Below are 26,033 nucleotides of genomic sequence, written 5' to 3'. Positions count from 1 at the left end.
TGCCTAGCAAAACCCAAAGGAAACATTATAATGCAGCATCTCTGTTTGCTGTGGGAAGCAGATTGCTGTGGCTTCTCCAGTGTTGTATTATGTCGGAGTCAAGCAGACTCCGATTTGAAGGCTGGCTTTGTCACTGCCTTGATCGGTGACTTTGGGCATATTACTTAATTCCTCTTTTCTCAACTTGTTGGGGCGGGCAGGTGGCATTTTGGTAATAATTATCATATAGGGTTATAGAGAAGGTGGGTTATAGAGAAAGTCCTATAAAGCCCCAGGCACAGTGGCTGGTATCCATTTGATGTTCAAGAAATATCAGTTGCTTCCGCCTTGCCAGAGTCCTCAACTTGACTGTGTCTCAGTTTGAGGAAAGGGTGTGAGTGGCGTTCAAGTGTACAGCCTTGAGATCAGCAAGTCTTAGGTTTGAATCAGCTCTGCCATCTCCTTGCTGGGTGATCTTAGGAAGTTACTCAACGTCCCTGTGCCTTTCCTTATCTGTGAAAATCGAAATAATCTTTGTGGCTACTGCATATAGCCCTTGGGAGAATCTGATAATACATATGAAGTCCTGATACATAATAACCACTAATAAATGGTTAACTAAAAGAAGTTATGTTAAAAGAGCATCGTTGGGAAAGAAGGATTTTGATATTTAATGAGCCACATATGATGAGAAAAGCAGGGAAAACAACACTGAACAGAATACAACTTTGCAGGGTGTCATGTGAAGACATGGGGAGGCCTCCTCAGTTTCTGAGTCATCTATGAATTGATTCAAAGTCACATTTTCTCTGCCTTCCCTAAGTCTGCTCCTCCCTCATCTCCTCCATCCCACTTGGTCCAGAAAGAAAAAGGTTTTTTAAGGCAGCTCAGTCTCCTTTTTGTCCTTGATTTGGGGTTAGAGTCAGGGAAGGGACTGTGGGGAAAAAAGTGGTTTCACATATATCTCTAGAAATAAAGAAATGCTCCTCCATCCAAAATGAAATTAAAATCCTGTTCTAGTGGTAAGTCCTGCCCCCTATCTACTTCACTGCTGTGGAAATGTTCAGCAAAGTCTGTTCTGCCTGTGAGACCCTGTGGGGGTCATTTAAGGAGCAAGAAGGAAACCCCTGAAGGATTAAACCCCTGACTTGAATTCCCAGGGACCCCACTGGCTTCCCGTGGCCTCTCCAGGTCTCATGGAATTTACTATGGCTGCCTCCAAGTGGCTGATGTTTCTATGATGTTGAGTGCCAAGAGGAAAGCTGATGTGTGTCCTCCATTAAGCGGGACTCACGAGGGACTCTGATTTAGAAATAGCAATTTAATGAGGTATGGTTCAACATCTGCAGTTCATCCTTTCTTGTCCCGTAAGGGTATGTCACTGTTTATTTTCAGGTAAAATCTAGTCACATGAATGAATGATGATGGCTTCTTCAAATAGGAGTGGGAAAAATAAACCAGTAGCTCCTACGAGAGCAGGGAGCAGTTTGACCCAGTTGCCAACAAATTCAAGAGATTCCCACCTTATGCCTCGTAAAGAGATGGGAAAGATGAGGGACAGGTGGGTAGCTCCTTAAGGCTTGGCCGGTGGCCCACTCTTTCCTCAAGGATGAGTTCCTTGTACAAACATCAAGATTTCCCATGGTGCCAGGCACTCTCTCTCTTCCTTAACCATCAACAACCCGAGGAATATCATCAGCACCAGATTACCTCTTATCATTATCCTCCCCATCTCCTCCTCGTAGCTGAAATCTCCCGGAGTCCCCACTCAGTGCTTCATGGTTATGAGACTCTTCCAGCTCTTGACAGAAGGAATCCTCCAATCCTGGTGGTGTGAAAAATGGACAATATGACAGATGGTGCCAGCATCAAGTGATGGCATATGGCTACTAGGGTGGGCATCGATCCAGAACCATGACCTGTATTTTGAGAATTACCTTTGAAGAGAGAAACCCTGATACCAGGAGCAAAATTTAAGGAACTGAGTCTCTCCTCATGACTTGTCCCATGCCTGTATTGCTGCTTAACAAGATAAAAAATCATGAACTTCCACCAGTGCTGAAGTCATTTGCCGGTAACAGTTCAGCTGATATTAAAAAACCTGATGTAAATAAAAGCATACCAGTTAGCTGATGTGGAAAACCAAATCCAATTGGATTATGTCAGGCTAACTCTCAGCTTATTAATACCTCTTCAAATTATGCAGCCTGTGTGGAAACATTTTGATGTTGTCCTCAACCTGGAAAAAAGAACCATTTGAAATTAGTTCAGAGAAAAAGCACGCTTTGAAGACCGATTGGCAAAGTCAATTCGCTTTTAGAGTTGTTATTTTAATATGCAAGAAGGTGTCCGCATTTTTTAAGTTCAATATTTAGAAACAATGAAGCAAGTAAATTGGCAATCTTGAAATCACATTTTAGCCTGGCCTTTGGTGCTTTAATATATACCGCAGTGCTACGACCCTTGGTTACGCAGAGAGAGAGAAATTTATCATGACCTCGTTTCTGGGGGCATCATATGAAGACAACTGATTGGTGTTAGCTGGAGAATCTAGGGGCCAAGGACTGAATTCTCTATTTAGAGTTAGCTGGTCAACCTTCAACTTTCTTCACATTCTAACCAATGAACCAAGGGAGAGACTGTTGTGAACACCTTGTCTCTGTACTATGCCACTTGCTGGAGTGTGGTTTGTGCATCTCAAAGTGGAATTAAAAAAATCATCTCAGTCATGCTGATTATCCCACCTGTGGAGTTTAGTTGACTCTGAAAGTTAGTACCTACAAACAGTCCTCCTCTGTTGAGCGACAGAAATGTTTAGGTAGTGAGGTGTTGTCATTACATGTATACCGTGATAAAATCTGGGTGAAGAAATCCTGTCTCTGTTGCAAGTTGTGATGTTGAAACAAAATATCCTCGTAATAAATATATATTCCTTTAGTATTGTATTTAGTACAATACAGTGAATATAGTGGAAGTGTGATTCATTCATGCCTTCGTCCGTTCCCTGAATATTAACCAAACACCTACTATACGCCAGTCAGCTTGCTGGGCACTGAGGATACACCGGCATACAGAACAGTCTCGCAGGGAAGACAAACTGACGTTAAACTTGTAATCACTATAGGGTTTATTGAACAGTATTACAGAGAAAGAACTTATCTGGGAGGGCATAGCGGGGGGAGCTCACCTCAAGTAGGGCTCCGAGGAGGTGATAATTAAGCTGTGCCCTGAAGAATGAGTGGGAACTGGCCCAGGGTAAACCATCTTGTCAGACTAAAGGCTTTCTTCAATCTAATGTAGCTAAACCATTGTTTGGCTTTCCAGATAAAGAACTGGGATTTCCTATAGGCAATAGTGTTCTCACTGGGATGTTACAATACTTAGAATTCTCTACTTCGGTGTTCATTCTACCACATTGCAGTTGTGCTAAATAAATACAGCCGGGCCTTTTGGTTGGACACCTTGAAAACCATGTATTAGGGGCACCTGGGCGGCTCAGTCAGTTAAGCATCCGACTCTTAATTTCGGTTCAGGTCACGATCTCAGGGTCCTGGGATCGAGCCCCGCGTCAGGCTCTGCACTCAGTGGGGAGTCTGTGTGGATTCTCTTTCTCTCTTAAATAAATAAATACATCTTTTAAAAAAAGAAAACCGTGTATTAAAAATTTTTTTTTAACAATAGCTACTTTTCCTGTGATTTTTGTCTATTTGTCTTCCAGAGACCAAACACATATTCATTGCTTCTTAAGGACATATTGGCTGATTAGGAAATAAGGAGAGGGAGACAGTGTTTCTGATTAGTTAGGAAGTTCTTACTCCTTTGCTTCTGGTTCATTGGAGTTTTGTTATGATGAAGCACCTTCCCCTGCCATAAGTTGATTGCTTTGGGACTGTCTTCCAAAATGCTGGTAGTTGAATCCCGCTAAGATGTGTGATAAGAATCTGAGCATTCTGGAATAAATGACATCATAGTTACTTCCTACCAAACTACTAATTCTGTGCGTAGTCAGGAGGTGACCGTCACCAGGAAACATAAATATTAAAGGAAAAATCCATGGACTATCACAGGAACTGAGGGAGGAAGCTACCCCTTTTGTCTGGGTGAAGTATGTCTGATTCCAAAATATCCCAGAACTGGGCCTGGTGTTGAGTGAACAGGGATCAGCAGCCATTTTGGCCAAAGACAAAGGGAAATGGAACCTGTGTGACCTAGCTCCATTGTTCCAAATTTGATAGTTGGAATCTGGATAATTTTTAAGTCTTCTCTCTCCACGCAGTACTCACATCACCTAATGTGGTTTTTGCTGGGCGGGTGTTTTAAAAGAGCACTTAGGAAGTCATTGGGCCTTGATTTCCCCCAAATAATTATTTGCAATTATTGGTCTCCAAGAGAGCTGGGTTGGTGGTGAACAAGACTAGATGAGAATTTGCTCCCCGCAAGGAGGGCACTTGGGAATGGCTGTGCAGTCAGTGCGCTGCACAAAGGCTCCTGGCCTCATGGGGGAGGAGCAGCTGAAGTCCAGGCCAGCCCAGAGGAAAGATACTTTTCTCTAATTTGTTTTCCTGTTTGTCATCTCTATGAGGGCACAGTATGGACTAGCTGCTGCCCTGCTCAACCCCTTTTGAACTCATGCTTGCGGCTAACTCTATGACTTCAACAAAGAAAAATGGGTAATTCTAGTTCATTTTTTTCATGGAGAGAGTGCTCTGTCCAGTCCAAATCTTCTGCTTTAGAGGCTGCATGCTTTCTTCTACAAAATATGGTTCAGATGTTACACAGCAGTATTTTCACCTTGAAACGTTCCAGATAAATCTTTGGGATCTCCCAAGGGAGATAACATGTGAGTTAAGTTTAAGAGTCTCTCTCTTCCATGCCTGTCTTGTCTCCAGGTTCGCGTGCCTGGTGTGGCCAACTGACTGTATATGTGACATTGTACTAGCTTTCAGGGCCATGTGCTGTGTTCCCCTGGAACTCATCCTACGTCCGTATTTGACTGGGTCGGATGCTGCCAAATAACTGTTGGTAATGTACAGTTCCTCCTTCCCCGCCTGGCTGCAACATGTCCTATGGTCTCCAAACAAACATCTGGCAGCTCTGTGTGTATTTAGCAACTTGCAGATTTCCCTGCATTGATTTAAAAACACAAGCGTTTAAAAAAAAAAACAAAACAAACCCAACACTTTATTTATCCAACATTTATCAGATACCTGCTCTACGTAAGGCTCTGTGCTTGTTTGGGGGACCATAGAAAACATATGAGCTATTGTTCAAATATGTCATGAGAAGCAATGTGTGACTCTCAGCAGTGTCATATGGTTCAACCTAAAAGTATAAGCCTGGGGTCAGAAGACCTAAAGTTCTGGCTCCTCTCTTGACCGGTTTTTAACTTCCCCTTTCTTTCCAGTGAAGGGAGGAAGTAGCCTGGATGACTCTGAGGTCCTTCCTTCAGGACCCTAATGTCTAAATAGATCAACTTAGAACGGACATTTTATGGTCCAAGAAGCCAGTTCAGTGGGAGGGATGGAGAAGATAAATGGTAACAGATCCATGAGTTTAGTAGTGATTTCAGAGAACATGGCATAGTCCTTAAAATAAAATTAATCTTAATTCTGCCTAATTTAAAAATAAATGTGCCATAAACCATCACCATTCAAGCTTTATTTGGCAATCTTCTGCAAAATCTGGAAGGCTGGATGACTAAGAGCATAGTACCATTTTCATTAAAAGCTTAACATAAGAATGGTATTTATAGACTGATTTATAATTTTCAAAGCACTCTTCACATATATTCTCTGATCTGATGCTCACAACAACCCAGGGAGCCAGGCTGTATTGTTTTTCATCCCTTTTTAGGAAACTAAGGCTTACGGAGCTTAAAGTGACTTGCTCAAGACCACCAGCTGATAAGCTGAGACAGAATTCCACCCTTTTATCATTTCCAAACTGACTCTCCACGGGCAGCAAATCAGAGAGGGGCAAATGTGGGGAGAAAAGCAAAAGCTCTAGTGATACATGGAAGCACACTGGAGGATTTGGGGGTGGAGAAACCTGCAAGAAAGCATGGCCCTTTAACAGTGCTGGGACAAGGCTAGGGTGGGCAAAACCCGCCTCTTGTCACTGAGGCATACAACTGCAGGCACTCAATGGGAAGAAAATGCTAGGCTGGCACTGACAGTGCCCCTTTGATACCCCGCTCCATAATTAACATGATCTTAGCATGGAAGACAGCATCTCTTCCCCTTCTTTGAGCTTGTGGCTGTTATGTTATCCTGGACGTTCTGGCCTCTGTTGTTGCTATAACTACAGAGGTGGCATGGATTCCTTCACTGTTGCTTTAGGAATCCCCGAAGAGATTGTGCTAAAAGTTCTTAGTGTCAGATGGCTCAAAGGAGATTCTTGTGATGGTTCTGCTGTTGGCAAGGCATTAGGAGGAGGCTTTCAGGACACAGCCACAAGATGTTTTATTAGCACTTCCTCACCATGTTGCGGTCCTCCTGAGATTCCAATCCAATGGGAGTATACGGGTGAAACCTGAGATCTTAAAGGGATCTTCCTTAAGACTGACGTGTACTCTAGTCAGTCACTTGATCCGTGAGGCAGGTGACCCAGACAAAAGTGGCTACTACTGGGCTGTCCTCACTTGGCTACACAGTAGGATCACCTGGAGAGCTTTGGCAATCCCGGTGCCCAAGTCATAACCTATTCAAATTAAATTACACTGTCCGGGGTAAGAGCCAGATAGCAATATTTTTGAAAGAACCCAGCCGATTCCAGTGTGCAGCAAATTTTGCAACCCATGGGCTTATGATTTGTCTAACATCACACAAGTGGGGACAGGAACCTATCATGGTTCAGCTCCATTGTTTTTAGCCAAAACGGACGCTTGCCTTAAAAATGAAGGATGAGTAGATACAGCATCACTCACGACTACCCTTCAAGGTAAATATGTTTACCCCAGTTCACTGATGGAGAACCTAAGTGTTTTCATTTGTCCTGTGAGCCCTCCTTAAACGTGGAAAGAGGCACTCCTGTGGTGCTCACTCCAGGTGTCAAACATGCAGTGACATTCACTGAAGTGTTTGCAAAGGGCCTACTGTGTGCCAGCTGTGGGAATAAATGGTGAACAAGGGACATAAGGCTTTGCCCTACCAGAGCTTATAAGCCTTACGAAGGACACAAAGACCCATTTCAGCAATTCCAACACTTTAGGGTTAAGGCTGAGATGGGAACTTGTTTTATTCATCTTTAGCTGGGCCTTGTTTCTTTAGGAGGATTTGTGACAGCAAAAACATGCATAATGAAGTTGTTAGGATATAAATAAGAAACAGAAATCAAAACTGGGGAAAAACATAAATAAGAGTAGAGAGTCAAGAACAGAAGAAAAATTCATAGTTATGCAAGTCATAAGGATCCGCTTGGGCTGAACCTCAAATTTGGCGTTAAGTGTTCTGGCAGCCATATTGAAAAGGGAACTATGGTTAGTTATTATTGTTAGAGAGACAAAAAAATACCAGTTCCTCAGGGAAGGAGAGGCTTTCTAACACTTGGCTCTTAAGGAAATGTCTCATGTGGAATTTTATACAGTCTCCAAGAATATTCCTAGAGTGACTGCAAAAGTGGGTTTTATAAGGCAGTACCCTGTAGACCCTGCAAGGAAAGGGAGGACATGAAACAAAAATGCGATTTAATAAACCCATTTTTGTCCTGCATAGTCAGTCAGAAGTAAGTTGATTCAGGTCACATACACGTCCATATAAATCTATGGCTAGAATACCTGGGGAAGTGCATGGGTTCGACACCCTTCATAATTTTTCTTTCTTGGGATTTTGATAAGGCACATAGATAACATATTTTTCTGGGGTAGAGCTGAAGACTAAGTATTCCATGTTGTGGATAATGTAAGGGTTTATACCAGGGGATAGCAAACATTTTCTGTAAAAGATAGTAAATATTTTAGCTGCCGTGGGCCAGATAGTGTCTGTCATATAGATTCAACTCTGCAGTTATAACACAAAAGCAGCCCTAGAGAATACATAAGGCAACGGGGCTGGCTGTGTTCCCATGAAACCTGATTTATACAAATAGCTGGCAGGTCAAATTTGGCTGACAAACTATATTGCCAACCCCTGGGTTAATCTGAATATTTAAAAAAGCAAAATGTATGATTGGTATGCTTTTGTTGGAATTACAGAACGTTTAGAAACTTGGCAAGTCTTGCTCCGTGGTGACTCTGGCCTTGTAACTTAATTGAAAGTAGGTGATGATGCATGCTGGAGCAAAAATGGCTCGTGTTCAGGGTGCACATTCATTAAGTTCATTGAAAGAACATGCAGACACCAAAGCAAGCCAGTACATCTTTGCACACCATAGTGACACTCAATGGACAGGGAACTGGGGTTAATGCAGCACAGAACTGGGCTGGGTCTAGAACTTTTGTCCTGTCATGTGGAGGAGAACTGTGGTATTTCTCACTTGGAGGTCTCACAAAGCAACAGGGGTTCTCTGGTAAGATGTCCTGGCTGGTTCCTTAGAAAAGAGAGAGGTTGGACCATCAGCAGTATCTCATGCATGCCTTTATCATCTTTTCCAGCGCAAAATTTACTCCAGGCTACCAGATGTAGATTCTAACCAGCTTTCTAGAAGTACAGCCAAAAATATGGTGACCCACAAGGGGAAAAAAAAATAACATAATTTCACTGTAAAAAAGCTTAGTTGTGAGTTGATAATACATGTTGACGGTTTGTTATGGCCTGAGTTCCTGAGTGCCTCCCACTGGCTGCATACGAATCTGGGGCTATTAATTAATTATTGGTTAATCACATTCATGGTGTAATGGAAGCTATAGGAAAGGGTTGAGTTTGGGTGGTCATTGGAAGGGGTGGCCTCAAGTGGTTTGGAATCTACAAGAATAGGTGGCTTAGGGCTTCGGCCTTAAATATTGCTTTAACCAACTTTTGCATAACCCATAGTCGTGAGTGACCAATTACCTACTCATATGTCCCATATATGGTGACTAGGGGAATGCAACTTAATAAAGAAATAACAGCTTTAGAAGAGTTTGTAAAAACATGACCGTGGATGCAGTTATGAAACCTTTGGAGCCTCGTTGTCTGAACATAATTTGGTCTAGGATACTTACTGGGTAGTAGGGAATTGGGGCATACACTCCCTTCGGAATGTCCTAAGTATTCACTCCTCCAGCAGCAGAAGGTTCTTATTAGGAAAACGGTTGCTGCTCCTTGTAATATGGTTGCAGTGACTAGTCCAGGCTTAGGGAGAGCAAGGATTGTGTCTTTCTCTTCATATCCTCAGGGCTTAGCCCAGGACTTGATCCCCAGGGGCTATTCTAAAATATTTGCCCAGCGAATGAATCCTGGTTAGTATCATCATATTTGCAAAACTAGTATCAGAGAGAGATGAGTTTTGTTACACAAATCGTGGCCGACATTGAATCGCTCCAAAAGAGACTAAGGCTGTTGTTTTGGGGTTGGAACAAAATATGCCTACAAAACTTAAAAAGCAGAAAACCATTCAGATGGAATATAGTGGCCCCCACCCCACCCCAGCAGATATGGGGGTGAGGTAAGGGATTGGCAGTCAGATTTATATGGCAGGTATATTTTTAATCATGGCTTATTCTTAACAACCATGATTTAAGGCCAGACGAGTTCTAAGGGCAAATTTCTTAGGGAAAATGTCTGATGTCAAAGTTGCCTGGGACTTCTCCTTTTTCAGAAATAATAAGTGACCAGACTAATTATTTTGTTTCCTCTACTTCTTTCCTCTGGCCCTTGCCAATATGCTTATTTATACCAAGGGCTTTATCAGTTGTCTTAAGAAAACAAATTTCCTTCAACAAGCGTTACAATATAATCTTACGGTCCTATTTTTCAAATATCCCTGCCACTAATGAGAACAGATGCACAGAGAACGGAGGCCTTCTGAGCCAAAAACACATTAATACTTCTGCAGCTCTGCCCCCCACCACCCTGGTGGCCAGGTGGGAGAGTAAGAAGGAAGGACAGAGCTAAGGGGGTGGGGTTGTATGCAGGAAGCCCAGAACCCAGCTGAGGCTCCAGACCTGAGCATGTCATTGTAGGCTTTGGTTGCTACAAGGGACTGTGGGCACAAGGAAAGAATCAAGAGAGACGAACTTAAAGCAGAGCCTAGTATCACGTGGGGGTAAGCTTAACACAGGCAGTTTGCTTTACTGTAATAGAGAAATCGCCTACTCCCACGGCATCCGGCAGGTTTCTAAGGGACAAACTTTGGACCCAGGGACATTTATTAAGTATCATCCCCTCCTTGTCCCTCCACCTCTCTCTGGCTCCCACATCTCCTGACCAAAGGAACTTGAGCATCTGTTCATAGTTTTGCCCCGAAGTCTTCCCCCAACATTAACCACACGTGGGTATTAATTGTTACTACCTGTGTATCCCTTTATTCACTGATCCATTCTGATCCATTCTGGGTGTTCTTGGTCTCAGGGCCTGAGGATCATTTTCTCAGATGCATCACGGCTCATCTTCCGGCTCAGTTCCTCCAGCGGTGTGCGGGCCACCGTCAGACTGTATGCTGAGAGCTACGAGAGGGACCCCAGTGGTCATGACCAGGAGCCCCAGGTACCCTCAGCACTGTGTGTCTCATCGTTCCTGGAAAATTTAGGGAGCCCTTGTGGGCCTTTAGTGGGGGTGATTTTACTTTCTGGAATCACAGTTCCATATTGATAGATGCAGCTGAAGGACGAGTTTATGGTAACTGCAGACAAAACTTCACTCACTCATGACAGTGTTTGGAACAGAAAATTTGGGCTCTAGCCTCTATGATGAGTTTAGACCAGCATTTCCCAAGTGAATTGCCTTTCTTGATTGCTCTACAGTTTGTTGAATTGGGGCGACCTCAAGAAAAAGCACCTTGTATAGATAGAGAAATGTTTAGTTAGAGTCAAGCTGGTCCAACTCCGCAGAGCCTTGACTCTGCGCATGTAAATAATGAATCTCCAGGTGTTTGGCAAACTCTGGGTTGGACTGTGACCTTGAGGTGCAAGTGTAGATGCTACGCAGGCCCCCCTGTCTGAGATTGCTGCAGAGCCCAGTCTCTCTTAAGAAGAGGGGCGAGGGCTGGTCTGCATTTAAAGTTAAGGGAGGCTAAGCTAGATCAGCCAAGGCTGGGCCACCCTGTGTTTGGCAAAGCCCCTTCATGTTGTCAACAATAGGGCTAATTAAGAACTCAGAAAAAATTACAAATAGCTTAACCGTAGGCATCCTCACTCTTACATTCATTAAAGCTGCAGGCAACATTAATTAATAGCAGAAAGGACCCACCATAATGTCGGATACTTTCAGCTACACTGCGGGCTGTCCCTTGCCCCCCTTGGTCTTTACTTCACCCTGGGTTTTGAAGCAGAGTCCTTGATGAGGTGATTCCTTGAGATGAACTAGTGGCTCCATCTGCAGAGCTGCCTTTGTGGAGAAGTAGAGAAGCAAAGAAAAACTTACTGCCTCTCATTTTAGAGTTACTCCAAATTTCCAGTGATAATTTGCCAAAGTTATGCCCTAGAATGAGACCCAGAAAGGGTTTTCTTTCTTTCTTAGTGGTTTAGTGTTTTTCTTAAAATGGCATCTTTCTTTGGAGAGTCTCAAAGAACTTGATAAATATGGTGCCATGGATCCTTATAGCTGATGATGGAACCAGAAGATCTGTTTGGGGTCAGATCATCTCAGATGGGGAAGTAGAGGTCTGGGAGGCTGAGAGCTAAGAACATGAAGCTAATATAAGGTCCTTGGCCCTTTCCGGTCAGGATCACAGGCTTTCCATGCAAGGATGGGCCACGCCCTGCCAACATAATTTGTCAGTGAGTACATTTCACCCAAGATAGTACCAAATCATGCAAGAATTGGAGGCTTACCCTCTCTTTCCATATAAAACCCTTCTACTTTTCATGTTGGGATAGGAGATTAAAGCAAGGTCCTAAAACTCCAGAGCTACATACAGGGTGAGGAATGATATTCCTGGCTTTACCAACTCTGACTCACTCTGACTCGAGGCTATTTTTTCTCAACATTCTTTTCCCTATTTGCACAGGGTAAGTAGTTATGATAAGTAGTAATGATACTTGCTTATTTGTATTTACCTTCCACACTGACTGCAGGAGTGTGACATCTGGGCCTTTAGACATGTGTGAAAACAATCCTGTGCACAAGTGAGTCTCTCTCTGAAGTGTTCCATAACAGCCAAGTGGTGCCACTGTTTTTTTTTCAGAGCTTCCTTTGAAGCTGAAAACCTCCATAGGCCTGCTGCTAGAAGGTTGTGTGTGAAGTATTGCTTCAGTCTGTGGGTACAGAAAACATAAGTAATGCTTGTTTCAGTGGCCAGTACTGTTTATCTTCCATCCTGTTGGTTCAAAGAGTTTGCCATTTTGAATGGTTGAGGAATCCTTTTGTTGATCATGTTCTTCTGATCAATAATCTGCCTTCCCTTTTTAACTATAAGCGAGGGTCTTGCCCAACCTGGCTAGGTGGGCCTCACTGTGTTTAGCTCAGGATCCAGCTCAAAATTTTACATTAAGCTAGAATTCCTTATTAAAATCCCGTATATCATTGACTCACCAACTGAAGCCCTGTTGCATAATACATGTAAGTCAAGGTATAATTTAGAATAAGGTTTGAAAAGACATCTACACCCCTAAGGAAGAGGAAGAAGACTCAGTAGACTCACCTGTCCCAACACTGCTGAATCACACGTAGGCACTTAAGTTTGACTGTTCGGGGCCTCCCTACAGCATTGCCTCCCAGGACCCCAGCTTCTGCCTTTGAAGAGCTCTGGAAGGAAAAGCCTTTGGTCAACTGTTAACAGAGATCAAAGATACAGCATGCTACTGGGAGGTTATTACTGATCTGTGGCCTGATGGGGGAAAGACCAGCTGTGTTGCTTCCTCAACTGCAGAGACCTCTTCCTCCTTTCCAGCTTGTTCCAATTTGCAGCCCAGAAAACAGAACAAATACCCATCCCCCGCCCAGACACCCAGTAAAGTACCTCTTGAATGTGTAGAGAATCCACTGATAAACTTGTCCAATTCAACAGGTATTCGTGTTTTACCTGCCTTAACTCAGTACCCACCTACATTCCAGTCAATAGCATAAGGACTAGAGAGTTCTCTTCAACTGGCTTCTCAGCATCTGGCTATTGTACTTTGCATGAAGAGTTTCTTGTCCATACATCTTTTCTAAAGTTTTTATTTAAGTTCCAGTTAACATGCAGTGTTATATTAGTTTCAATACACTGTATACAATATAGTGATTTAACAAATCCATGCATCACCTGGGGCTCATCACAAGTGCCCTCCTTCATCCCCATCACCTATTTCCCCCATCCCCCCACCCACCTGCCCTCTGGTAACCGCCAGTTTGTTCTTTATAGTTAAGAGTCTGTTTCTTGATTTGCTCCTTTCTTTCCTTTTTTTTTTTGTCCCTTTGCTGCTTTGTTTTGCTTCTTAAATTCTACATATAAATGAAATCATGTAGTATTTGTCTCTCTTTGACTGACTTATTTCATTTAGCATGATACTCTCTAGCTCCATATATGTCATTGCAAATGGCAAGATTTCATTCTTTTTTATGGCTGAGTAATATTCCTCTGTGTGTGTGTGTGTGTGTGTGTGTGTGTGTGTGTGTGTGTGTGTGTATACCACAACTTCTTTATCCATTTATCAATCAGTGGACACTTTGGTCCAGACAGTTTAAACACATGGGAACAGAACATGTTTTAAATATTAATACTGTGGTTGCCCCATAAAAGTGTTTGTAACCACCCTGGGGATGCAGCTAGGAAAATCTGTGGTATAGTCTCTGTGCGGAAAAGTCCCTGCTCCTGCCTATAGATTTATTTGGGTCCATTTTTACAACAGTTATTATGGTATTTGTTTTAAATGATTTAAAATAATTTAATTACATCAAAAAATATTTTTAAAGAATTCTGTCCATCTACCTCTAGGAATGGGTGGTGAGGGGAGGAAGAAGATGAGGGGCTCTGGAGAGAGGAGAAGGTGCTTGCCTTGCCCTTGCTCTGTGTTCTTGGTTAATCAGGAAGGAAAGCCTTCAAGACCCGTTTCTGGAAGATCACATAGTTTTGAAAATACAAGATTACTTTAAATTTACTGGCACTCAGTAGACCTTCAACAAGCCCTCAAACCAGCTGGTAATAATTTTGGAAAAAGGGATGAGCCAAAAGGATTTAAGTCCACAGGTGACCAGAAACAGTCCCATTGTTTTTTCACTTTGTTTCCCACCAAGCTTATTAGCAGGACTGCTCAATTAACTTTTTATTTACCTTCTCTCCTTTTCCCTTTGAACCCGAGGGTGGAGTAGCGCATGAACAATAAAAGATCCAAAAGGAAAGGGAAGAAGTTGTGTTAAGGGCTGGATAATCACATCCTGATAATGAGCTTGTGGCTAATCAACAGTTGGCTTTGCTACTTTAATTGCAGAATAAAACCGCACCCTATCCCACCCCAAGTTTTGGAAGGAGACCAGTTTTCCCCGACCCTCCTTACAGTTGAGGGAATTTATGTATTTCTGATAGTCTGTATATAGACTACTTTAAGGACCAATTATCTAAGCACCAGGAGTCATATAGGGAATTCATCTGTCCAACCAAGAGCTGGCGGCCATTTTGCTCTACGTGTTCTTATTATGACTTTATAATCCAGAAATATTAAGTACAGAGCCATTTTGTGTTACATTGGGAGAATATGATTTTTCACCTAAACCAGGATACATCTGAGAGTGAAAGGGGGCACTAATAACAATTATGTTGAGACTGCCCCAAATAAAGCAGAACTTGGGTTACTCTAGTTACATACCTTCATGCTACCCTAAATCTGACCATCTCTTCAGAGATGGGCTTCTGAGGGCACTAGCAGCATAAGCCTAGTAGTACAGAGGGAATGTGCCAGGAACGAGGAGTTGGATCCGTGGTTCCAACCCAGGCTACACACCAGGACCATTTGGGGGCTTTGGTAAAGCTATCTGGGCCTGGGCCTCACTCCCAGAGATTCTACCTTAATTGTTCTAGGGTGGGGACTGCATTTTTGAACAGTTTCCCAGATGGTTCAAATTAGGTGAGTGCTCCCAAACTTTAGTGTTTATTTAAATCACCTGGGGATCTTGCTAAAAATGCAGATTCTGACTCGGTCTGATGAAGGCCAGAGAGTCTGCATTTCTCACAAACTCCCAGGCAATATTGTGTTGCTGGTCCAGCAGCCACACTTTAAATAGCAAAGAGTTAGATGAACTGCTAAGCCTTAAAGACAAGTCATTGAATTCTTTAACTTTGTAAGCAATGCAACACCTGTTTTTGGTGCCCTTATGTGCATGGGCCACCATCCTCTGGATTTCTCTCTCCGGTATCCCACCCAACTTGACTTAGGCAAAAGTGACCTCCTGTCAGCCTCCCCCTGTTCCTCCTCCCTCCAGAAGTCCCCTGCTTCTTTCAGCGTCTTCAACTCAGGAAGTGGCAGGTTCAGCCAAAAACCTAGGAATCCTCCTTGACTCTTTTTTTTTTCCTTTATATCATATCCCATCTCCAACAGCAAACCCTACCAACGTGACCCTCAAAGCACAACCAGAGTCTGGCCCCACCTTGCCACCTCTACCATTTCTATCCAGGGCCAACCTAGTATTCTGGCCTCTAGATTATTGCATTGGTCTTCTACCTGGTCTCCCTCCTTCCACCCTTGCCCACTCCCCACCCATACCTTAGTCTTAGCACAGCAACCAGAATGATTTAAAAAAAAAAAAAAGATCCCCTCATTGCGCCGCTAAAATCCTTTAGTGGCACCCCATCTCACTCACAGAAGAGCCAGAACCCTTACCGTGGTATCAGGCCCCCTCCTGGAAACGGTCCCCTTCTCCCTCTGACTGCATCTTCTATGTCTTGTCCTATTTCTGCGCTCCAGCTGTTGTTCTGTGCATGTGCCAAGAATACTCTGCCTCAGGACACTTACAACGGCTGTCTCCCCTGCCTGGAATGCCTTTCCCTCCAATAACTGCACGGCTAGCCCTCCCCCTTCTCAATGAGGCCTCCCCTGGCCACCCTACGTAAAATCACCGACACTCAAGTACCGCTGATCTTTGTCACCCTGCTTTACTTTTCCTCCATAGCACTTACCCCCATCTCACATACATATTTACTTGTTTTATTGTGTCTCTCCCAGGGGAATGTAAACACCAGGCGGCTAGGACTTTGTCAGTATTCTTCACTGTATCCCCAGTGCATACAGTACTACCTGGCAGATGGTACATGCCCAACAGAATTTTGCCAAACCAATGAAATATTCGGTGCTAATTACTTTGGAATATCTCAGACTGATGATATCACATGAGAGACTGAAATATTCTGTACTCAGTATGAACCTTGGTGCTATCCTCGGTTTTCTCCTATGCTTGAAAGTTTGAATAAAATCAGTTGTCATTTTTTTATTGTTATGTTAATCACCATATATTACATCATTAGTTTTTGGTGCAGTGTTCCATGATTCATTGTTTGTTCATAACACCCAGTGCTCCATGCAGAACGTGCCCTCCTCAATACCCATCACCAGGATAACCCATCCCCCTCCCCCCCTCCCCTCTAGAACCCTCAGTTTGTTTTTCAGAGTCCATCATCTCTCATGGTTCGTCTCCCCCTCTGACATACTCCCCTTTTCTTCCTCTCCTGTTATCTCAGTTGTCATTTTTAAGGTTCCCTACAATGTGCCAGGCACCATTCTCGATACTTTAGGTCCATCCATTATTGTATTAATCGTTCCAGCGGGGCCCCCCCAGAGTGGAATTATCATCCTGCTTTGGCGGGTGAGTAAACTGATGCAGGGAGCCATTAATACTCAGGGAGCAGGTAATTTCTGGATTGGAGAGTCAAACTAGGTCTTAATAAAACCTGCTAATCCTTGAGGTCCAAGGGAGGGAGGATTTCCTCTTACCTGTGCATGAACCCAAGGCTGCACCTGGAGCCTTAGTTCAGTGTTTTCTTATTGAGATACATATATATTTTATTTTTTTCCCCACACCAACCAATTCCCTCATTCTTAGACACCACTGGGTACCCAACAATTAAATTCACTTCTGACACTAACTACCTGGAGTTAGCCCAGGCCCCACAGATTAAGGGCTCGGTCCCACAAGACTGCCCCCACTTAAGATACCAGTGGAAAATGGCGTGCCCAGTTTCCCCACATTTCTGCCCATTAGAATACAAATTCAGGGGTTCCTGTGATCTTTTCCTCAGGTTTGGTAATTTGCTAGAATGACTCACAGAACCCCGGAAAGCACTTTATTTACTATTGGTGGTTTATTATAAAAGACACAACTTAAGAATGGCCAAATGGAAGAGAATCATAGAGCAAAGTATGGAGGGAAGGGTGCTCCGAGCTCCCATGGCTTCTCCTGGCAGGCCACCCTTCCAGCACCTGGAGGTCTTCACCAACTCAGAAGCTCTCTGAACCCTGTTTAGGAGTTTTCTATAGAGGTTTCATTACATAGATATGATTGATTAAATCACTGGGCGCTGGTGATGGAACTCAACCTCCAGCCCTTCTCCCTTCCTGGGAGGCGGGGATTTCCAGCCCTCTAGTCCCCTGGTTGGTTCCTCAGGCTACAGCCCTCATTTTGAAGCCATCTTGGGGTCCACAAGAGTCATCCCATCAGCATAAACTTAGGTGTGGTTGAAAGAGGCAAATTAACAAATCCACTCCTATCACTTAGGAAGCTCAAAGGATTTGGGGAGCTCTGTGCCTGGAACCAGAGAGAAAGACAAAATATATGTTGTTGTTGTTGTTGTTGTTTTTAGACCACACTTATGGATGTGGATACATGTGAGTGCTTTGAAAACAACCAGGTTTCTCTCCCTTAATTTGAATTGACAATGAATAGGTTTTAAAAAATTACTTAAAAAATAATGTTCTACATACATGTTGGGACTTATACTCAACAGGGGTCTAAAGTGAGTGGTTAAAAACTAGGAGAATAAAATTAGAAACTGAAATAATATGCGTGATGCTGAAGAGCTAGAAACAATGGAGTTCAGAAATGACATATAAATGGATACTCAGGTATTCAGTTTCATGACGAGATGAAAATGTATACATGTGTGTATATGTATATGCATGGATGCTTATGTATGTACGTGTGTGTGTGTGTTTGTAAATGTATGTACATATATACACACGTTTTGATGCACACACATGATTTTGGATTCATCATATATATCAAAAACATGTTATTTAAAAAGAAAATCTGCACAGAGATTTATTCATAGCCGTACATGAAGAAAAAGATGAAATATTTCATTTTCTGTTTCGCCTCAGAGTTTAGTCTGTGCTTGCTGTAATTTGAAAATACGGAGGAGGGTGCAGTGATGTAGAGAGAGTTTAGAAAAGAAACACGTGGTTAAAGGGTTGGGATATACACTCTCTGCCCAAGTTAAAGAGCTGGCTTATTTTGCTTGTAAGAGAGGCATGACCTGGAGGTCCTCAGGAATTTAAAGAATAATATGATGCAGAAAAAGATGACCAGCTGTTCTCCATAACTAAGGAATATGTAATTTGGTGAAATAAACTCAAGCTGAACTGGAAGGGATTCAGACTGACTGTTAGAACAATTTCTCAACTGTGAGGGCACCTGCCCAGTGAAGATGGCTGGTCTGTGCTTTTCTACAAGTCTCTAGGACCGCAGAGATTCAAATAATTTTTAAATATAGGCAGGCGTGGAAAGGATCGCACAAGGCAATGTCTCAACATTTTCTAGAACCTTAAAATTGGGGTTTTGTGATAATTATTTTAAAAAAAAGGCAAGAAGAAAAAAGTTCTGGTCAGGTGGGTTAGATTTCCCTCTAGTGGCATAGAAAGGAATTTAGTACAGCTGTGTGTTGACAAATCAGCGTCCCTTGGAACTGAATGAAACTTGAGAAAGAAGCCAAGATGTATGGGTTTTCTTTATTTCTACTCACTTAGGTGAATAGCCTCCTAAAAAGTGTGGGCGAAACAGTCCTTCTTTTTCTCCCTTAGACATTGCAATCTGGACTCATGCTCTGCTATTACTATGGGTTGTTTTCCTTGGAACTGAGAACTGGGGGTGATCATCTGTTGGTGTGTGAAAAACTCCCTTGGACTGGGAGTTTGGCAGGTGTTTCGCAGGGGCTAGTGTCTGTCATGGTACAGGGATGATTAGGGCTTTGATGACAATGGGCCTTTCCCTGCCTCTGCTGGGATCAGAACTCCCTTCACGGTCCTGAGTGGGTGTTCTAGCATGTGTGGGAAAGTGTGTGCCCTGATGAAAGCTGACTGCTGCTGTAAACCACTCATGTTGAGCCCACAGATAGAGTCTAGCTCAAATCCCCCTTTTTGGGAGGAAGCACAAAAGAGACCCTTATTCCAAATCTTTGAAGGCTATCTGACATTGTCAATTTATCCCAAGAACCTGGTGGCCTTAAGAAGCAGAAGAACTGAAAGTCGTGCCTTAATCCTGGCTTTGAGTCAATTTTAAATGAAGGTTTAGAGATCCAAAGCTCTGGAAAAAAAAATATTTCCCCCTCCCTATTTTCCTATACATAATTCCCCATACATAATTCAAAAATAGAACAATAATATCTCCCCATACGTAATTCAAAAATAAAATTAACTTTGAAAGTAAATGTAAGGAAATTAACAAAATTTGGGGTTTTTGGGGTTTTTTTTGGCCTTATGATGCTGTTTATTTTGGTGTCTCTGCTTTGTTGTGTCCAAAGCACATGCCTAACCAACTGCTGGTTAAGCTGGCACTGTTTATGTCCACAAATCACAGAGTCTTGCAGGATCTTGTTTACTCAGCCTGAAAAGGGAGCATGAATGAATTTGCCTTGGTCACGCAAGTACACAGGGTCACTGGCCATAACTCCTCTCACCAGATGAATGGGTTTGACAACTGTGGCTAGCACAATCTGGCTTTCCCAGCATCCTCTTTGTTCCAGCCTAGATACATAGCACAACCAAGTTTCTGTGCCCTTCAGCAAAAAGCTACCCAAAGTTCATCGGCTGGTGGTGATTCAGGCTTTCTTTGAAGAGGTGCCCTTCTTTGGTGGATAGTAAATCATTTGCTTTGCTCATAAATAAAAGTGTATCTTGGTAAATGAATACTGGTGGTGAAGGTGGAGATTGCCCGTGACCTTCAGGAGAAGGCTCTGGACTAGACCATGCACTCAAGCAGCATCGGGAGGAGGCATTGCCTGGGCTCACCACCGTGGTCACGCATTTTTCTTGGGGAACATATGATGATGTGGGTGGTTGAGGGGAGGAGTGCGGCTGTTTTAGCTCTCCTGGCTGCTCTTAGATGATTTTAAGTTGACATCCTAATCCCCAAAAGAGAAAGCCCTTTGAAGATGCACGTGAGGGAGTCCCCCTTCCTTTGTTTTTGCCTCCCAGGAAAGGTAGGCCATATGACAAACTCCAGAAGGGCAGCATTTCCATACCAGAATGCTTAGGTCTTAAGCATGAGAGAAAACAATGAAGGGTTTTATGAAATTCTTGCTTTATGGGTTTTTGTTTGTTTGTTTTTGCTTTGGGTTTTATTTCTAAGCATTTTGGTTCATAGAAATCATCATGTGAGGTATTGTTTGTAGGTTGGGGCCTGTGTATTCTAGACTTCATGGTAGGGGTGTGGGAGGTAATGAGGCTATGAGAGTGTTTTAGTATACGGGTTTTATTATTATTCAGGTATGGTGAGGCCAACAGATCAGATGACAATTGCCATTGAAAGGATAGTTCGTTAGTCACCCTTCTGAAGAGGAGCGGCACAGCACTCCATGCAGGGCCACAGGGGGAAACACCGTGGTCAGTTATGAGGCAGAAGGAGTAGGGGGAAATGTGGGCTAAGAGCTTTCATTGTGGTTTCCATAGAAAGGAAGAGACCAGGCAGTGTAAGGAGGCTTAGGATTGGCTAGTTTGAAGATTTTCAGCAGGCTCTGGGGAAGGTGGGTGTCCCTGGTTGTCTGATACCTGGCCCATGGGTGATGAGGGCTGGTAGAGAGTGGCCCAGAATGTGAGAGCCCTGTCGGGAGATGATTGGAGATAGGACTTTGGATCACTTGGTCTGCATATGAAAGGTGTGTAACTAGGGCACCCATTTGCTATCTCTAGCAATTAGCTAACCCTGGAAGGGGCAGTCCATTGCAGTATCAGCAAGGCCCCAAGATGTCAAAGCATCACAGTAAAAGACTTGCATAATATGGAGAGGAAAAGAGAAAACCACACTTTTTCAAGTGGATAAAATTGCTTGGGGGTACCAAGATTTTGGCCCAATGGCCCATTGTTCAAAGGTTGGGCTTTGGAATCATGCATCCTTGGTCTTGAGCCCTACATGTGCCATTTTCCAGTATTGTGATCTTGGGTAACTTAACTTCTGTAAGTTTCAGTTACTTTTCAGTGATAGGGGGATCAAAATACTTTTTATTTTATAGGATTGTTGTGATTATTAAATGAGATCATTCATACAAAGTGTTTTGGACAATGCCTGGCACATACAAAATGCTTATTAGTAAATGTTAATTACTATTATCATTGTTCTTGCCATTATTTTTTATTACTAGCAGTGTTGACTAGTTTTCTGATCACGTGAGGATCAAAGAGTCTCAGACTAATTAGTAACCTGTTTTATAATGGAATTAACTTGTCCTGTCTTTTCCCATTAAATTCTCTGAAGGCCACCTGGATCTGTGGGAGATGATGTCTTAAGAGAAATGGCAGCTTCTAAAGATCTTGGTCTTACAGAAGGGTGCCCGGGCCCTTGTGATATGGTGTGTTAGATATGCTGTACTGTCTAGAAAGGTTCAAAAATGAAGTTGAGATTCTCTACCTGTCTTTCTGTTCCCCCTTCTCACTGCTCCCATCCTTTAGAATCCCTACACTGACGGGGCTTATGGAACAAATTTGCTGCCCTCCTGGCTTGAAGCAAGAAGTACTGAGTTGGGGTTGTTCAATAATCCTATTTTATCCAAGATGGCGTACAATTGGTTGGTTATTCCCAGCTCATTTGCCAGAGAGAAATGATTTTTTTTATTATGTTCAATTAACCAACATATAGTACAGAGAGAAATGATTTAAAGAGAAGAGCAGGTGTGAGGCAACGTGTAGGCTCATTGGAGAGAAGATTCTGGAATCTCTGTTGCTGGTTATGAGGTGCTTGCCGGCTTCAAAGTATTCAATGCAAAAAACGAGTCCCATGGAAGAGGTATAAACAAGCTTTTCCTATAAAGGGCCAGATAGTAAATACTTTGAAATTTTGCTGGCTGTATTAGTTTGCTAGGGCTGACATTACAAAGTATCACAGACTGGGTGGCTTAAGCAGTAGAAATTGACTGTCTCCCAGGTCTGGAGGCTAGAAGTCCAAGAGCAAGGCATTAACAGGGTTGATTCCTTCTAAGGGCTTCAAGGGAAAGATCTGTGCTTGACCTTTCTTGGTTTGTGGATGGCCTTCTTCTCTCTCTGTCTCTTCACATCATCTTCCCTCTATGTATGTGTGTGTCCAGATTTTTCCTTCTTAGAAGGACACCAGTCATATTGGATTAGGACCCACCCCAATGACCTCATTTTAACCTGATTGTCTCTGTAGAGACCCTATCTCCAAAGAAGGTCACTTTCTCAGGGATTGGGGGTCAGAACTCCAACATAGGAATTTCGGGAGGGGGACCCAACTCAACCCATCACGTTAGTCCTATGGTCTGTGTTGTGACTTCTCAACTGCCATCGAAGCAGAAAAGCAGCCATAGACAATGCATAAATCATTTAGTAAATTTATTTATAGATATCGAATTTTAATGGAATATAACTTTCATGTGTCACAAAATATTCTGATTTTTTTTTCAACCATTTAAAAATGTAAAAACCATTCTTGCCCATAGGCTGTATAAAATCCAGGTGGTGAGCTGGACAAGGACTATAATATGCTGAACCTGGTCTTATAGATTTTTAAACATGATGCATGATTTCTGATTTCTTTCACCGAAGCATACATCAAAGTGAGTTTGGCCAAACAATACATTTCATAAAAGGTAAAATGACATTTGTATTCCTGTGTGTGTGTGTTTATATATGGATAAAAATTATCAAGTTTTCAGAAAAAGTATCAAATATCTCTGGAAATCCCCAAATTTGACGTTCAGAGATTGAACTCCCTGGCTTTTGGTTGCAATGAAACATGAGAGGAAAATGTCTTAGAGCATGTTTGTATTCATGAAATTCAATTCCTTTTGTAGGTTTTTTATTTATATTTTTCGAAGAAAGTTTCTTCTTCCTATTTAAAGCAGTTGCTTACAGATAATTTTCAGATGAGCAGCACTATATTTTGGAAGAAAAAGGAAAAATATTAAGAAAGAATTTGTGGCTAAGTGGGATGAAAAAAGAAAAGCATGAGGGAGAGCTCTGGAGAATACTTGGAATGTCTGAGAAGCATTTCCGCAGGTGCGGGAAGCTACCGGAACCTTGACATTGTACTGTGGAGCTGAATGGGGCTTCCAGGAGTTGGTAGTGGTAGGAGGCGCTCTTGCACTTCAGATGCTTTATCCTTGATCCTCAAACCCATTCACTAAAGAAGCCCCGAGTCCCATAGGAAGCAACAAGTCTATTGTTACTTTTTGTCCTTTGTTTGCTGTTAGTTACATCCTCAGAAATTACATTTAGGACGTCCAGTGTGGTGTACGACAAACCCTAAGATGCTTGGATGATTTACTAAGGTTTTCCAGCTGCACATTTTATTTTTTTAAATAAAAATTTTATTTATTTGAGTGAGCGAGAGCGAGCGAGAGAGAGTTGGGGGAAAGGCAGAGGGAGAGAGAGAGAGAGAGAAGCAGGCTCCCTGCTTAGCAGGGAGCCTGATGTAGGGCTTGATCCCAGGACCCCGGGATCACGACCTGAGCCAAAGGCATATGCTTAACTGACTGAGCTACCCAGGCGCCCCTCCCCCCCAGCTGTGCATTTTTTTATACTTTGTTTAGCCATGTGGGCATTTTGATATTGGTGAATCAAGCCCCTGACCTAGACTTACAGTCACATGATATGTTTCATTCCGATATTGCTCAGAATTTGCAATCATCATCCTTTTAATGAATAAGGTTTGATAAAAAGCTTAAAAGCAGCTGTAATTTAGAATGTTTCTATCAGCATTTTAAACTCTTGCTACCCGAAGGACCGGCAGCATCAGCATCACCATTACCTGGTTGCTTCTTAAAATGCAGACTCTCTGCACCTCTCCCACCCTTGCCAGACCTGCTGAATCTGATTCTGCATTTTAACAAGCTTCCCAGGTAATCCATGTGCACAGTCAAGTTTTAGAAGTCCTGCTATGATGACCTTCATGATCCTTACTTCCACCTCTGCTAGAGCAGAAAAATCCCTCGAATGCCAAACCACTAGGAAGCAGGGTGACTGGCCCCTGCTCTTCCCTCCTCCTTCTAGAAAGTTACAAAAAGTATAGAATCTAACTCAGACAAATATCCCAAGCCCTTTGAAGACCTGTTTCTGCTTCTCAGATAATTGACAAAAGGCGAAACAAGAAAATCAGTTTCACGTTGCATCTCCATAGAAACCCTGCCTTGGTATCAACTCCGCAGTGTTAGACTGTGTTTTCTTTGCACGGTTATACCAGGGAAACTGAGCGATTCAAAATAACCCAGGGATGAAGTAAATAAAGTTCTAATTTGATTTTACTGAGATAGGGAGACATGCTAAAAAGTGTGGGTAGACAGTCTAGCACTATTTCAATTACTAGGTAAAGGTCAGTAATGTACTTAAAATACTGGAGGGTTATATGGCAGCTAAGTCTTACAGGCAAAGTCCAAAAGAACATGTTCTTGCGTCAAAAGTAGAAGAAACGCTCAGTCACTGCACTCATAACATGTATATGAACTGTCCATAAATTCCACTGATTAGTCTTTATATCACGAAGAAGAATCTCTCTTCAAGTAGAGGGTCATTTCTGTCTTTTTAGTGCCTGGTGTGAATGACTTTTCTGCTATCCTGCCTCCATCATGCAACTCAGGCAGCCCCATAGAAATGTTCTTTCCACTTTGCTCCTGCCGTTCACGCTTCGTGTAACAGTCCTTGCTAACTCGCAGCTTCGGAAACTGATACACCCTTAAGGGATGTGTTCCAAGCACAGTGACGTCTGTTCCTTCTGCTTTCAGCATTATCTTGTCCAACTGCAACCTGATTGCGTTCCCTCTGGCTGGAGAGATGGGGCTGTGGTGCAAACACCGGGGAAGGCGAGGTTTCCTGGGACTGGGCCTGTCTCTCTGATGCAGAGAGGTGTTACTTCTGACGGGAGTGACTTGGGGTGCCTTTCGTTCAAAGAGCTAGGATGCTTCTGCTGTTCTTAATCCTTTTTTTTTTTTATCTGATCTTCCATCAGGAAAGATAATATGAATTTCATTTTATGGGCAAGGAAGTAGAAGCCCAAAGGGAATATTGTCTGTCTTCCAAAGGTCAACCTGTTGGGACTGGGTGCTGGTCCACCCACCTTGCTGTTCTAGCAAGCCAGGCTTCCTGCTTCAAGAATAATAATAATAGTGTTCATTATATGTATCCCATGTATCCTGTACACCGGCTAGGTAGAAAGCTACACATTTTGTGTCTGTGATGTCTTATTCTCATCCCAATCCAATGTGATAGGTACTCATCCATTCACGTCTTACAAACGAGAGACCTGTATCCCTGACAATTTGAATAACCTATTTCTAAGTACTGTGGCTGGTATTTGAACCTAGACTCTGACCCCAAAGACCATGGTCTTTTTTTTTTTTCTTTCTTCTTTTTTTTAAATTTTTTATTGTTATGTTAATCACCATACATTACATCATTAGTTTTTGATGTACTGTTCCATGATTCATTGTTTGTGCATAACACCCAGTGCTCCACGCAGAGCGTGCCCTCTTTAATACCCATCACCAGGCTAACCCATCCCCCTACCCCCCTCCCCTCTAGAACCCTCAGTTTGTTTTTCAGAGTCCATCGCCCAAAGACCATGGTCTTAACT

At 42.8% G+C, this 26,033-nt stretch overlaps 1 protein-coding gene across 3 annotated transcripts in view; it reads left to right on the top strand.

Annotated features, from left to right (window-relative positions):
• PGM5 (phosphoglucomutase 5) overlaps nucleotides 1-26,033 on the top strand; it is a 207,739-nt gene that overhangs the window by 159,169 nt on the left and 22,537 nt on the right. Inside the window, exon 10 of one of the 3 annotated variants that reach the window (XM_025891655.2) lies at nucleotides 10,467-10,601. The exons of 1 other annotated variant lie outside the window; for it this stretch is intronic. In XM_025891655.2, coding sequence (XP_025747440.1) covers nucleotides 10,467-10,601 — 135 coding nt within the window. Of the gene's footprint in view, nucleotides 1-1,724; nucleotides 3,559-10,466; nucleotides 10,602-26,033 lie in introns of those variants that run through there. One more of the 3 variants, XM_025891656.2, reaches the window with a different exon arrangement.

Source organism: Callorhinus ursinus, unplaced genomic scaffold (genome assembly GCF_003265705.2).
Source record: "Callorhinus ursinus isolate GAN/ISIS: 27379988/994484 unplaced genomic scaffold, GSC_fseal_2.0 scaffold28, whole genome shotgun sequence".
In the NCBI taxonomy this organism is placed as follows: Eukaryota; Metazoa; Chordata; class Mammalia; order Carnivora; family Otariidae; genus Callorhinus; species Callorhinus ursinus.
This window is presented reverse-complemented; position numbering and strand designations above follow the sequence as displayed.